The 14,763-nt window shown below is 49.0% G+C and overlaps 1 protein-coding gene across 4 annotated transcripts in view; it reads left to right on the top strand.

Annotated features, from left to right (window-relative positions):
* Positions 1-2,556: 2,556 nt before the first annotated feature.
* NCF2 (neutrophil cytosolic factor 2) overlaps positions 2,557-14,763 on the top strand; it is a 33,077-nt gene continuing 20,870 nt past the window's right edge. For 3 of the 4 annotated variants that reach the window (XM_005217265.5, XM_059875221.1, XM_059875220.1), the window contains exons 1-3: positions 2,557-2,882; positions 5,431-5,513; positions 13,640-13,748. In XM_005217265.5, the coding sequence (XP_005217322.1) occupies positions 2,709-2,882; positions 5,431-5,513; positions 13,640-13,748 (366 nt within the window). In that variant the 5' untranslated portion in view covers positions 2,557-2,708. 4 annotated transcript variants of the gene reach the window in all.

Raw genomic sequence — 14,763 nt, 5'->3', positions numbered from 1 at the left:
GATGGAAGGGAAATGGTGTGGCAGGGATTGGCGGGGGGAGGGGGCGCAGTGTGTAGAGAGGATCCTTCCGGCACCGTGGGAAGGAGTTTGGTTTGTATCCTAAGAGTAATAACTAAGGCACTGAAGGTTTTAAAGCAGGGGCATGACGTGATCCAACCTGTATTTTTAAAAGATTAGTCTGTTGACCCTCCCTCCCACCTCCCACCCCGCCCCCTCTAGATTGTCGCAGAGAACCAGGTTGAGCACTGGTTCAACTGTGCTATAGTTCCCTGCGCTATACAGCAACTTCCCATTAGCTGTCTATTTTACACATGGTAATGTACATATTTCAATGGGAGGAAACATGTGTATACCTATGGCTGACTCATGTTGATGTATGGCAGAAACCAACACAACATTGTAAAGCAATCATCCTCCAATTAAAAAGAAACAAATTATAAAGATATAAAGAGTTTATGCTGTAAAAAAGAAAAAAAAATAGTCTGGCTACTCTGTAGGGAATAGATGGATGCATGTCAAGAGGTTAGATGACATGTTCATCCACAGGCTTATGGTGGTGTGGGGACAGGGGTGTAACTGGACAGAAATGAGTGTGCACAGCACTGCTGGGTCTCTGGGGGAAGCAAGGATGGGGCAGTCTGTTTGAGGAGCTAGGACACACATACACACTCTTTACTCACGTGAGGGTGACTTAGAACCATGTGGGAGTTCAGAAGTAAGATCACAGGTCTAGGGGCTTAAGACTGGGCCTGAATTCAGCACAGCTTCTGGAGGAAGGGGATATCTGAGCAGGGCACCCACGTCTGTGCAAGGTGGGTTTGAAGGAGCAGACATTGGGAAGGGGAGCCCAAGCAGGGGAGCCAGCAGGAGCCAAAGCAGAGAGGCAGGAAATGAAGACCCAGGGGGGAAGAGAAGCAAGCGGTAGAGTTTGTAGGGGCCTGTGAAGGACATTCTGGGAAAATAAGACTGGAAAACTCATAGGCATCAGCTTCCGGAGAGTTTTGTGTGGCAGACTCTGATAACAGTGTCAAAAGAAAGCTTAAAGTCTAGCTTAGTTACAAAACCACTTGGTTTTCCTCAGAATAATCAACGTGCTGATTGAGTTCTATTTTTTCACCAGGTGGAATAGCAGTATCTCTCCCTCCCTGTCATCACTGCTATTGGCTGGTCATTTGCCAAGGATCTCTAACTTCTTTTTGGAATGCATCCCTTCGTCATGTATTGAGTGTGTTCCCATTCTAGGAGCTGGGAATCCTAGAATTGAAAAGGCATGGGCCCAGCTATTCAGGAGTCTAAGAGCTTGGGCAAATGAAAAGAGAAACGGCAACAAATACAATTGTTTGGGAGGAGGTGGTACAAAGGAGGGGGGAGTCTCTGCTAGCTGGAGTGTGGAACTAGATTTCAGGCAGGGGGTGATATTTCACTGGGCCTTCAGGAATGAGTAGGAGTTTGCCAGACAAAGTGAGATGAGAAGACCTTCCAAACACAGGGCATGCTCCCTACAAAAGTGCACACACATCTTCCCAATTCTCTCATCTTCAATCCTATAAGCCTTATAGAATGGACATTTTTAAGTTTTATTTTTGGGCTCTTAGGGGAAGTTTGGTGATAACTGACAGGTGCTTCAGTAAAGACAGAGCGAGTGTTGCCATCTAAGCATTTAACCCTCAGAATTGCATTTTACCTTTACTCTGGAGTGTGATTAACAAGAAGCCAGGATTTTAGTAAATCAAATTCGTTATACCCTCTCCTCCCAATTATCTTACTGATTTTTCTACTTTCTCAGGGCATCAGGGAAGGAGATGTACATCTGTGTTTTAGGAGACTAGTAAACAGATCAGTCATCAGTGAGAACCCTTGTCTCTTCAGTTTTTCACAGGATAAGAGAAGTCATTTGCTGTCATATTTGGCTCCTAGTTTTGCCATTTGTAGGAGATTGGTCCCCACTGAGCTTCCTAAGTGTTCACAAAAGTACCTCAGACTCAGACAGACACCCAAGACCATCCTACTCGGGAATCTGATTGCCAATTTTAGCCCGAGATAAAAAACCAAATACATCAAGACAGTCTGTGAGGGTGTGAAAGTGTTGGTCGCTCAGGCATGTCCAACCCCTGGCCACCCCATGGACTGCAGCCCGCCAGGCACCTCTGTCCATGGAATTCTTCAGGCAAGAAGACCGGAGTGGGTTGCCATTTCCTACTCCAACAAGGGTGTGAGGAAGTGAGCAAAGAATTCATTCTAGACTGAATAGAACTCTTCTGTCACCCAACACCCTCGCTGGACAGGCAGCCAGAAGTCGCCTTGAACCTGGGATCAGAGCCCTGGCCAAAAGCTGCCGCCCCGCAGAGGCGGGTGGGAGATGGAGGGGAGGAGCTGGGGGACAGAGCAGAAGCATTTTGGGGAACTGCGGCCTCAGGGCCAGTATCTGATGTACTTCCTCTCTCCCCCACACTCCGCCCCGCTTGCCCTCTTTCTCCTTCTCTTTCCTTTTCTCTCACAGAACTGACTGCTCTGTGCGTCCGTTGCCAAAAGGTGGGGACACTTCCTGCCGCCTTTGCAACACTGAGAAGTTGTCTTGAGGAGCCTGAGCCCCAAGTCTGAGCTCCAGGCCAGGAAAGTGAAGGCGGGTTTGGGGTGGCCCGGCTGGGGAGACACGGGCTTGCCCTCTCCCCCGGTCTCCAGGCAGCCCTCCCGGTTTGCACCTGACCATGTCCCTGGCCGAGGCCATCAGCCTCTGGAATGAAGGAGTGCTGGCAGCTGACAAGAAGGACTGGAAGGGAGCCCTGGACGCCTTCACTGGGGTACAGGACCCCCACTCCAGGATCTGCTTCAATGTGGGCTGCATATACACGATTCTGGGGAACCTGCCGGAGGCGGAGAAGGTGAGTGGAGGTGTCTCGGCCCCCGCCTCCCCCGGGGGCCTTTGTCTTAACTGGTTCTCAGCCCAGGCTGCACTTTAGAACCCTCTCAGGAGCTTCAGAAGAACAAAGGCTGCCCCGGCCCAACCCACCCCCAGAAATTCTGATTCAATTGGCCTGCGGAGCAGCCTGGGCGGCCACCGCTTTGAAAAGCTCCCCAGGTGGTTCGAAAAGGCAGCCCCGGTGGAAACTGTTCATTGTGGGTTTTGTTCTCCTTTATTCTCCATCGATTACGTTCAAATCATTCTGGAAACTTTCCTTAACACCTTTTTGAAAGCCTCTCCTAGTTCTGTTTTCCTTTATTGACTGCGAGCCACAGAATCTCTGTCTAAACTGCTTAACGTCTGATTTCCAAGAACCTCTTTTGGCTTTCTAAGACCTTCCTGTGAGTGAGCTTTGCTTGCCCAAGAGATGAAGAGAAGGCACTTAAGAAAAATAGGTTCCCCCTCAAGTGACAATTCTGATCCATTATGTGGAGCACTCTACAAAGGAGTCTGAGGCTGGTGGAAGGAATGCAGATGGTGATTGATTAATGATGTCTACTGAGGACTGGTGGTGTTCAGTCTCTTTGAGACCCCATGGACTACAGCACACCCAGCTTCCCTATCTTTCGTCATCTCCAGGAGCTTGCTCAAACTCATGTCCATTGAGTCGGTGATGCCATCCAACCATCTCATCTCTGTCATCCCCTTCTCCTGTCTTCTGTCTTTCCCAGCATCAAGGTCTTTTCCAATGAACCAGCTCTTTGAATCAGGTGGTCCAAGTATTGGAACTTCAGCTTCAGCATCAGTCCTTCCAATGAATCTTCAGGGTTGATTTCCTTTAGGATTGACTGGTTTGATATCCTTGCCATCCAAGGGACTCTTAAGAGACTTTTCTAGCACCACAGTTCAGAAGCATGGATTCTTCAGCGCTTAGCCTTCTTTATGGTCCAACTCTCACATCCATACATGACTACTGGAAAAACCACAGCTTTGACTATATGGACCTTTGTCTGCAAAGTAGTGTCTGCTTTTTAATATGATGTCTAGGTTGGTCATAGCTTTTCTTCCAAGGAGCAAGCATCTTTTAATTTCATGGCTGCAGTCACCATCTGTAGTGATTTTAAGACATGTGTGGAATGTCATATTTCTCCACTGTTTTTCTCTCTCTCTCTCTCATATTCCCTACTATGGGGTTAAGCATTCCCAACAATCACATTTTTGTATTGGTCGTGGTAAGCTGGAAAGGGTATAACTTTTGGATCAAACCCCAGCTCCGCCTGTCTCTGGGCTTTTTGGTCTTGGGAAGTCATGGAGTTCGGGCTTTCAGCTTCTGGAGAGGCTAAGGATCTTGAAGATAAGTGAGGCATGAACTATTTTTTTAAGTTAGTTTTTGTTGGAATATAGTTGATTTACAATGTTGTGTTAGTTTCAGGTATACAATGATGTAAATCAGTTATACATGTGTATATACATGTATATATACCCATTCTTTTTTAGGTTCTTTCCCTATATAGGAGGCATAGATTATTCAAGTCCTGTGTAACTTCACACCACTGTGTAAATGTTAGTCCTTATTTTTACCTTTCACTGCAAGTCTTTGCAAGGCAGTGTGGCTAGATGACTGACTCCCCAGCACCTTGAAGGGGACCCCCACAGCCATCCTTGCCCTGGGAAAGAGGGAGAGAGAGAAGCTTTGTGGAATACCCGCACAGCCTCAGGCTGCAGAGTGGGCAGATGGGAGCACGGGAGGACCCTCTACATCTCACTGGAGGGAAGACAGTGGCCCCACCTCCTCTGGGGGTGGGGGGCTGCCCAGGGACTGAGCAAACAGAACCGCAGATCCCAGGGGCTATTGGAAACAAAGTGCACACTGTCAGAGGAGAGGTTGTCAGTCCGGGCAGAGGGCCGGGTGCAGCTCAGCCAGCAGGGGATGTTGACTCCAGCCTCACCTCTCCTCTCGGGTCTCCCAACTGGCCCACTCCCCTGTCCCTCCCTCCTCCCCCTGCTCTAGGCTTCCCTTTGCTTTCTTCTGCTCTGGCATCTCATTCTCGCTGCCTTTCTTTGGTTTTATGCTTGAGTCCTTGCTCCTGGCATTTTAAATGCATTATTATTGTTATTATTTTAATTGTATGAGATTTCAAAACAGTGAACAAAATGGCAATAGGAACACACAGATCGATAACGATCTTAATTGTGTAATATCCTTATAATAAATTTATAAGATAAATGTATCCTGTAGATAACATTTTAATTAGGGTTATATTCAAACTTGATGACTTTTATTAATCCTGATAGTAATCATGAAAGGGAGATATGCATATCCGCATTTTACAGAGGAGAAAACTAAAGTTCAAGGAGATTGGGCAACCTGTCTCATGCCATGCCGCTAGGAAGTGACAACACCAAGTACTCTGACCCCTAAGCCGCTTGTCATCTCCAAGACATCAACGGTTTTCCAGACCCTTCCTGCTTGTCGCACCCACTGGCTCATCTCACACCTACTTACTGCCTGACTGTTCCCTCCGCAGGCCTTCACCAAAAGCATTAACCGAGACAAGCACTTGGCAGTGTCCTACTTCCAACGAGGGATGCTCTATTACCAGATGGAGAAGTAAGTGGTCCAGCGTTGCACAAGCTGGGGAAGCGTGCAGAGAAACCCAGAGCGGGTCTTGGTGCTGCCAGACTTGGTGCTTGAGACGTGTCTCCTCAGCCTCTGTGGGGAAGCATGACGGGGCTTTCTCTGGGCAGTAACGCAACCAGTCACCACAAGCCAGAATCCCTGTCTGGGGAGGGAAGGCAGGCCTGCCGCCCAGCTACAGCTCACCATAAGGCTGCGTAACCATCACAGGCTGGGGATGGCACCCCACCGTTTCCTGGGCAGTTCAGGTTGTAAATACTGCAGCCATCAAGGGAGCACCCCTGATTGTCTACTGCTGTGAGGTATTGAGCTCTCACACAATGACAAAGATCAGGAAACCACATCACAACGTCTCTTCCTTGGTGGGCTCCGCATTCTCCCTGCTGAGGGCCTGGGTTGAATCCCAGGTCAGAGAACTAAGATTCCACAGACCACATGGGCATGGCCAATAAATAAATAAATAAAAGCTTCCTAGGTGATTGACTTAGATCTGGTTTAACAAAAAAAATACATGCCTGCAGAATGTATTTTCCAAAACCCAGTTTAATGCATTCAATGAGGTATAATTCAGTCACTAAAATGAGAACATAAACAATTAATATTGTATGTACCAGAATATATTAATACAGATGAGTAGTGTTTGTCTTACTGTAGAAAGAAGTTCACAATATATACTAAATTAAAAGCAGATTTCAGAATAGTATCGTACAATTCCATTACCGTTTCACAGAATAGTCTGAAAGGCCATCAACCAAAATGTTTTCAGCAGTCCTCCCCAGCTGCTGAAATTAGAGAGATTTCCATCTTCTTCTGTCAGCTTTTCTGTATTTTTGGTTTGTTTATAGTCAACAGGAAATAATTAGTAAAAAGACAAATAGAAAATGAAAGTTAATCTCGAGTCCCACAGCCCTCCCCCAAATGCCCTAAAAACATACAAATAACAAAATATATTCTAAGCATTTGTTTAAAATGTAGGGGATGACTAACTGATCTTTTGTAGAAATAGTTCCCTGAGTGTGCACAGGTTCCAGAGAAGACAATTCAGCTCAGGCTAAGGAAGAACAGTTCAAACAGTAACATGTTAGCAGGGGCATGGTGTGTGTGTGTGCACAACAGATGAGGCAGGGCGTTGGTGGGATGGAGGGGAGGCTACAGAGAATGTCCAGGCACTGGGGAAGGGGTAGGCTGGGATTGGATCCTCTGGAACCCTGAAAGGCTTTGATCCTCCAGTTTAGTCAGAAACCAAGCCTGCCAGGCCACTGTGCAGAGCCGTTGCCATGGGCAACTGCCAACCGCTCAGAGGACTTCTGGGATGTAGATGCGGTCATTTACCTGAATGAGTTAAGAGCAGGAGTGAAGTCTCCCAAAAGAAGAATCACAGACACAGAGGCTGTCTGGGAAGGGAAAGCCTTGAATAGAGAAAAGATACACAGGCCTTTACTTTCAATGGCATCATACTCCGTCTTCCTTCTTAACCCTCTTCTCCTTCTCGGTACCCCTCCCCTCATCCCCACCAGCCTCAGGATGTATGGGACCTGTGAGCAGGTCTGAGCACAAAACCTCTTGTAGATCTCTAGAAGGACAAACTCTCAGGCCATCCTTGAATCAGCTCTAACAGCCTCAAATGAGGAGACAGATGGCAAAGAAGGGAGGCTCCCAGAAGAGCCTCTATTTCTCCATGAAATGCCCAGAAATCCCAGAACCTGAAAGCCTCGTGTTTTGAGTGAGTCAAAAAGATCTTAATAAGATCCAGAAATCAGACTCAGGATTCAATTAGTCTGTGACTGGTAATCGTTAAATCTAAGAGAGAAATCTATCAAATTTTACCTTTAATTCAACAACTACTTATTAAGGAAATAACATAAATGAGACACGAGTCTGGGTCCTGAGCTGCCTTTTTTTTTTCTTTTGCTCAATCCATAGGCTTTGGTGTCCTCCCCTCCACAAGACTCAGCTCTGTTTAAAATTTTTTTTTTATTATTTTATTTTAATTTCTTTTTGGCTGTGCTGGGTCTTTGTTGCTGCATGCAGACTTTCTCTGATTGCAGCCAGCAGGGGCTACTCTTCATTGCGGTGTGTGGGCTTCTCATTGCGGTGGCTTCTCTTGTGGAGCACGGGCTCTAGGGCAGGCGGGCTTCAGTAGTTGTGGCTTCTGAGCGCGAGAGCACAGGCTCAGCAGTTGTGACGCGTGGGCTTCGTTGCCCCTCAGCATGTGGAATCTTCCTGGACCTGGGATCAAACCTGTGTCCCCTGCATTGGCCAGTGGATACTCAACCACTAGACCGCCAGGAAAGTCCAAGGTTCAGCTCTTGATGCTGCTGCTGCTGCTGCTAAGTCACTTCAGTCATGTCTGACTCTGTGTGACCCCATAGACCGCAGCCCACCAGGCTCCCCCGTCCCTGGGATTCTCCAGGCAAGAACACTGGAGTGGGTTGCCATTTCCTTCTCCAATGCAGGAAAGTGAAAAGTGAAAGTGAAGTCGCTCAGTCGTGTCCGACTCTTAGCGACCCCATGGACTGCAGCCCACCAGGCTCCTCCATCCATGGGATTTTCCAGGCAAGAGTACTGGAGTGGGGTGCCATTGCCTTCTCCATCAGCTCTTGATGCTTTGTCCTTTTTTCATTGGTTGTTAAATAGCAAAATATATGGGCAATTTTCCCAGAAAAACACATGCAAGCACATACCTAATTTTATGTGCAATTTCAGGGGGTTTAGTGTCCCCTGAAAATCATACAAGAACCCTCACCCTCCCTTCCAGCACCATGCTGGTTTAGACCTCATTTTTTTTTACCAGGACTATTGTACCATGGCTTCCCTAGCCACCACTCTTGCCTGCTTCAATGATATCCTAGAATGACCTTTTTAAAAAAAGAAATGTCATCTGCTGAAGAACCTCCAGTGGATCCTAGGATAAAGAGGAGCTTCCCTTGCCTGTTGCTCTCTGGTTCAGCAGCTGTCCACCCACTCACACCCTCCAATGTCTCCCCAGGCACACTCACCCAGGTGACCACTCTCTTTTGTGCCTCCTTTGATTACAGCTGTCTCTCCGATGATAGATACTTGCCTGTATATTTGTCTCCTCCACTACTCGTGAGGGGAGAATCCTTATTCACTCTTGTATTTCAGTATCTAGTACAGTATTAATAAATGCTTATGGGAGTAAATAAACAAGGGGGTGAAATATAGTCTCTGCTTCTAGGAACTTAGAGGGTTTCCCTGGTGGCCCAGATGGTAAAGAATCTGCCTGCGATGCAAGAGACCTGGGTTCCATCCCTGGGTCAGGAAGATCCCCTGAAGGACGGCATGGCAACCTACTCCAGTATTCTGGCCTGGAGAATTTTGTGGACTGAGGAGCCTGGCAGGCTACAGTCCATGGGGTTGCAAAGAATCGGACATGACTGAGCAACTATCACTTCACACTTTCAAGGAACTTATGTATTAAAAAGGAGAAGCAGGTCACAAACACTAGATCTATTACGCAGGGCACAATGGGACAGGTGCTATGGGAGAAGTTTTTAGATAAGTGCCTATGCGGACCTGGAACTATCGCTTCTCAGTCATGGGTTAGGATGACCCTCAGATCACTACAGGGTTTGTTTTAAGGTGCTAATGTTATGGGTGTTTCTTCTCTCAGTTTTTCCCACTTTCAGATGTTGGGTTGTTCATCTGTCATTATAAATTTCCACCAGAATAAAGTTAGAGTTGTTCTGCCCAGGCAGGTCAGGTCTGAGGGATGTCTCATGTCTCTAACCCCCACCTTGTCATTCAAAAGGAGATGGGATTTCAAGGTACCTTTCAGATCCCAACCTTATAAATCTTGCATGTGTACACGCTCAGTCATGTCAGATCCTTTGTGACCCTATAAACTCCTCTGTGCCCACTGTAAACTCCTCTCTACGTGGGATTGGATTGGATGTGGATTGCCATTTCCTACTCCAGGGGATCTTCCCGACCCAGGGATTGAACCGGTGGCTCCTGCATTGCAGGCAGATTTCTTTACCATCTGAGTCATCTGGGCAGCCCCTTGTACATTTTAGGGCCCTGAAAATATGGCCAGGCCCTTTCGATGGAGCTGCTCAAAGAGGCGACGCAGCAGTCTTTTCCCTGACTTCTGAATGGGCAAGGGCATGTCCCCAGGCCCCGGCGTGGAGGCATGTGATGCTTCAACCCCTTTCAGCTGCTCAGTCTCTCTCCATTACCCGAGTGGGGACTGCAGGATTCTAGTCTACAGGCTGGCACTGGCAATGCAGGAGTAATTGGGAATTTCAGTGGTTACTAAGGAAAAAAACCTTTCTAGGGAGTGTTACAGAAACGAGGGTAATAAACCCTCTCCGGCTCAGAGCTGGGGAGAAGCATTAGCCAGTCAGCAGCTGCGCTGGTGAGCTGAGAAGACACCAGGTGGAGTGCCCTTCAGGTGTCTGCTCAGGTCCTGCCCAGCAGAACCAGGGGAAGACGCCAGCTCCTTGGCCTCGCGGGGGATGCTGTGGGCTCCAAATGGCATGGAGGAAACCTCCTGCCGGAGGGCTGGAAAGAGGCAGGGGCTGTGCTGCCTGCCTCCCAGCGCAGAGGACTGAAGGCTATTTTGGATTTCTCATACTGAGCTTTTTCAGACCCTGGGCGGCGGGAAGCAGAGCTGTGCATCAGAGCACACGCTTCAGGGGAGCTGCTCTGGGTAAACAAGGCAGCTGAGGAGAGGCCTTCAGGGCGATGCTGTCAAAGACGTTTAAAAACAGACACCTAGCAGGGGTGTTTTAAACACGAAGCAAGCCTTTTGAATAACATCAGTCCTTTCTTTCTCCGTCCTACTGGGCCCGGATCTTTAGCCATCTTGCTGGGCAGAATTAGGAGGAGTTGGGCTCACTCAATCCTAGGTAGACCCAGGCGGTGCTCCTTCACAGCTGAAACTCATCTGCTGAGGGAGGCAGGCACACCGGCAGGTGACTGCAGACAGAGCCCCACGGGCCCTCCGAGGACCTTCAGTGCACTCACAAACAGGCAGTGGAACACGATGGAAATCCCATCTGCCCAGGAAACAGGACACCTGCGTTTCTGCCCGCCGCCCGCATTTTTGGCTCAGTGAATCAGAGCCAGTCACCGGCTATGTTCCAGCTTAGAAAGCACAAGAATGCTTCTCCTCTCCCCCTTCAAGGAAATGCCTAAAAGGGTGTGTAAATGACTTGAGATGCTTAAGGAATGGCCGGAATGCTTGTGAAAAGTTTGGTGGCCCAGACAGTAAAGAATCTGCCTTTAATGTGGGAGACCTGGGTTCGATCCCTGAGTCGGGAAGATCCCGTGGAGAAGGAAATGGCTACCCACTCCAGTATTCTCACCTGGAAAATCCCATGGACCGAGGAGCCTGGCAGGCTACAGTCCATGGGGTCACAAAGCGTTGGACAGGACTGAGCAACTTCATTTATTAACAAAGATATGTTAGAGGAAGCCATCCTTCTGTTTCCAACCCAGGCTGTCTGCTCCTGTCACTCCTGCAGCCCCTGTGGCTGTAGGAGTCACTACCAACCAAATGATGACAGAATGTCCAGCTTTCCCCGGCCACCCTGGGATCTCTCAGCCAGGCCGCCCTCCTGGTCAGCTTCCAATTTCCCTGACATGAGCGTTCTGGCTTCTACAGCCATGTATTTTAAAAAAAAAATGTTTCATTTATTTATTTGTCTGCACCGGGTCCCGATTGCAGGACGTGGGATCTTTGATCTTCATTATGTCATCTGGGATCTTTAGTTGTGGCAAGCGGGATCTAGTTCCCTGACCAGGGATCAAACTCCAGCCCCCTGCATTGAGAGTGTGGAGTCTTAGCCACTGGACCAACCAGGGAAGTCCCAACAACTGTGTATTGTTATCTCCTGAGAACAGTTAATACAGCATATGGTATTAAGTAGGCATGCGGTAAGGGCTTCCCAGGTGATACCAGTGGTAAAGAATCCGCCGCCGATTCAGGAGACATAAGAGACGCGGGTTCCATGCCTGGGTCGGGAAGACTCCCTGGAGGAAGGCACAGCCATCCACTGCAGTACACTTACCTGGAGAATCCCCATGGACAGAGGAGCCTGGCGGGCTATAGTCTGAGGGGTCGCACAGAGTAGGACACGACTGAAGTGACTTAGCGTGCAAGCAGCATGTAATAGAAGATTGGTGTGTGAATTTAGTTGCCGGGTTTAGAGCTGGAAATATATATATATCTCTCTCTCGGAGAAGGCAATGGCACCCCACTCCAGTACTGTTGCCCGGAAAATCCCATGGACGGAGGAGCCTGGTGGGCTGCAGTCCATGGGGTCGCTAAGGGTCGGACATGACTGAGCGACTTCACTTTCACTTTCCTGCATTGGAGAAGGAAATGGCAACCCACTCCAGTGTTCTTGCCTGGAGAATCCCAGGGACAGGGGAGCCTGGTGGGCTGCCGTCTCTGGGGTCGCACAGAGTCGGACGCGACTGAAGCGACTTAGCAGCAGCAGCAGCAGTAAGGGGCAGAAGCAGGACTCCAGTCCACGTGGGTTTGACTTCAGAAATTAGATCCAGGACCACATACTCGGAAGTGCCTGATGTGCTATGCTCCCTGAATATAATATATCCCTTGCGCACAATGCACTCCTTATAATATCCATGTGGAGTGAGGCCAGGGAGGCAGTCTGCCAGGGTCTCCCAGTTAGTGGCAGGGCTGGTGGACCTGGTCCCAGTCCCTTGGCCGCTGTCCTCGGGCACCTTCGTTACCCACACCGCCTCTCGAGGGTCCCCACCAGCCTGTGTTCACATTCCAGGCTTGTCTCCAAGAGAAGCCACAAGTGGCAACTCTGGGTCAGATGGTGGCTGAGGGACGTTTGGTTTAGTTGCCCGGTGGGAGCCACACAGACAGGCAAATTTGTTCCTGCCAAACCGGGGGCTGGGCTGGGGCTGGGGCTAGCTTGATTTTTGCTGCTTCTATCCGCTGCTGCCCAGCAATGGCTCCCTCCCACCAGGGCCTCTGTGTTGATCAGAGGCAGGCCAAGCAGGCCTGGCCTTAGGTCCTGCCCACACCCTGATGGGCACTACTGGTGTGGTTAGCCCCATTCTCTGCTACCAAGCCAATGACAGCCTCCTGATCCACCTCAAGCCAGTCAGCACAACGCCAACCCAATGGAGCTGAAGGCCAGTGCCAGGAGCAGGGTTAGAGATGCCGTCTGGGGACTTCCTTGGTGGTCCAGTGGTGAAGAATCTGCCTTGCCATGCAAGGGATGCTGGTTCGATCCTGAGTCTGAGAAGATCCCACGTGCCATGGGGCAACTAAACCCGTGTGTCGCAGCTACTGAGCCCGTGCTCTAGAGCCTGAGAGCTGCATCTACTGAAACCTGCCTGCCTATAGCCGCTGCTACACAACAGAAGAAGCCACCGCAATGAGAAGCCTGCGCGCTGCAGCTACACCGTAGCTCCGACTCGTTGCAACCAGCCCGTGTGCAGCAACCAAGACCCAGCACAGCCAAAAATTAAATACACAAAAATCTAAAACATTTTTATTCTTAACTTTTACCAAGAAAAAAAAAAAAGGGGCTCTCTGGCTTAAGTGATGGTTTGTCTTTTTTCCTAAAGTATGTGGAAGAGGAGGAGGGGACAGCCACAAACCAAGAGCTAAGAACTCAAAAAAAGCTGGAGGAGAAGGTTCTGGGCAGGAGGGTGCCATCAGTGGCCTTGAGGAAGGGCCCCTGGGAGCTGCGTCAGGCTGGCCTGGTTGCTTGGTGGGGGATGAATCAGCTCCATGGAGACATGGGGCCACAGGTGCTGCTCTGCTTGGAGCTCTCTGGGGAGATCGAGGCTCTTTCAGAAAGTGACAGGCTGGTTGTCAGAAAGGTGGGGGCTGTGTGCAGTCAGCAGACAGAGATCCCTGTGGCGGCCTGAGACTGGAAGGCCTGCAGTGTTGCTGGGATGCACAACTCCAGGGGCACTGTTCACACCAAGTTCTACAGAATCCTGGGGTCAGCGTTGGCGAAAAACTAGAGCAGGTCAAAAAGGATTGAAAAGACTTCTTGTCCCAGTGAAACAGATGAATGAAAGGAAACAGACACACACCTCATTCTTTTTTTCCTCCTTTCCCTGAACTGGCTTCTTTTCTGCAGATATGATTCCGCCATTAAAGACCTTAAGGAGGCTTTGACTCAGCTTCGAGGGAACCAGCTGATTGACTACAAGATCCTGGGGCTACAGTTCAAGCTGTTTGCCTGTGAGGTGAGGAGCGGAGGGCCCAGCCTGGGGAGTGGTGGGCTGCGGCTGAGGGGAAGCTGACAGCTCAGATGCACAGCCATCTGTTGACACTTCTAGGAGCCCAAAGAAGGCATTTTGCATCCCCTCCCTTGGGACTCAGATTTACCCTTAAGAAAAAACTCAGAACCATTTGCTTGGGGCTCCTAATGGAGTCTTCAGTTACCTGAATGCATGGATTTTGTTAACATGAGGCTCAAAGGACCATGTAGAAATGAGTTTGCTGGATTCTCTGAAGGGAGGCTTGGCTGGACATGAGTGTGTTGGTCTGTGAAAGTGTTCGTGTGTATATGTGTTAGTTGCTCAGTCGTGTCTGACTCTTTGCAACCCCATGGACTAGCTCGACAGGCTCCTCTGTCCATGGGATTCTCCAGGCAAGAACACTGGAGTAGGTTGCCATTCCCTTCTCCAGGGGATCTTCCCAAGCCAGGGATTGAACCCAGATCTCCCGCATTGCAGGCAGCGTGTTAACCATCTAAGCCACCAGGGAAGCCTGAAATATTCATAATAATTTGCATGATTCAGGTTGACAGGGTGTTTTCTCAGCATTATACTAACAAATCAAAAGTCACAGAGGTCTCTGCCCTAGTGAAGCTTCCTTTGCAGCAAAAAACAAAGCAAATCAAAAGACAACAACAAAACAAAGAAACAAAATCACAGGTTCACTCTCCATGCAGAAACTGCTTTACCCTGGCTCGGTTCCAAAGTTCACACACTTTGCGATGAATGGTGTGGCCTCGTGTACTTGGTTAATACCCAGAGAAAGAGTGAGGATCATTTAGCACCAACCTGTACCCTCCTGGTCAAAGAACAGCTCAGAGCACACAGTTAGGAAAGGTCTTCGCAGAAGGGTATCATGTTCTATATCACCAAGATGGAGATACATGACTGGCTTTCATGTTCATGTACAGGTTCATGTACTTTTCCAGCCAACCCTCCCCACTCTCATTCTAAACCCCTAATATACACCAGTAACTTTAAA

Source organism: Bos taurus, chromosome 16 (genome assembly GCF_002263795.3).
Source record: "Bos taurus isolate L1 Dominette 01449 registration number 42190680 breed Hereford chromosome 16, ARS-UCD2.0, whole genome shotgun sequence".
Lineage (NCBI taxonomy): Eukaryota > Metazoa > Chordata > Mammalia > Artiodactyla > Bovidae > Bos > Bos taurus.
The sequence above is the reverse complement of the archived record's forward strand: the minus strand, read 5'-3'. Positions and strand labels throughout refer to the sequence as shown.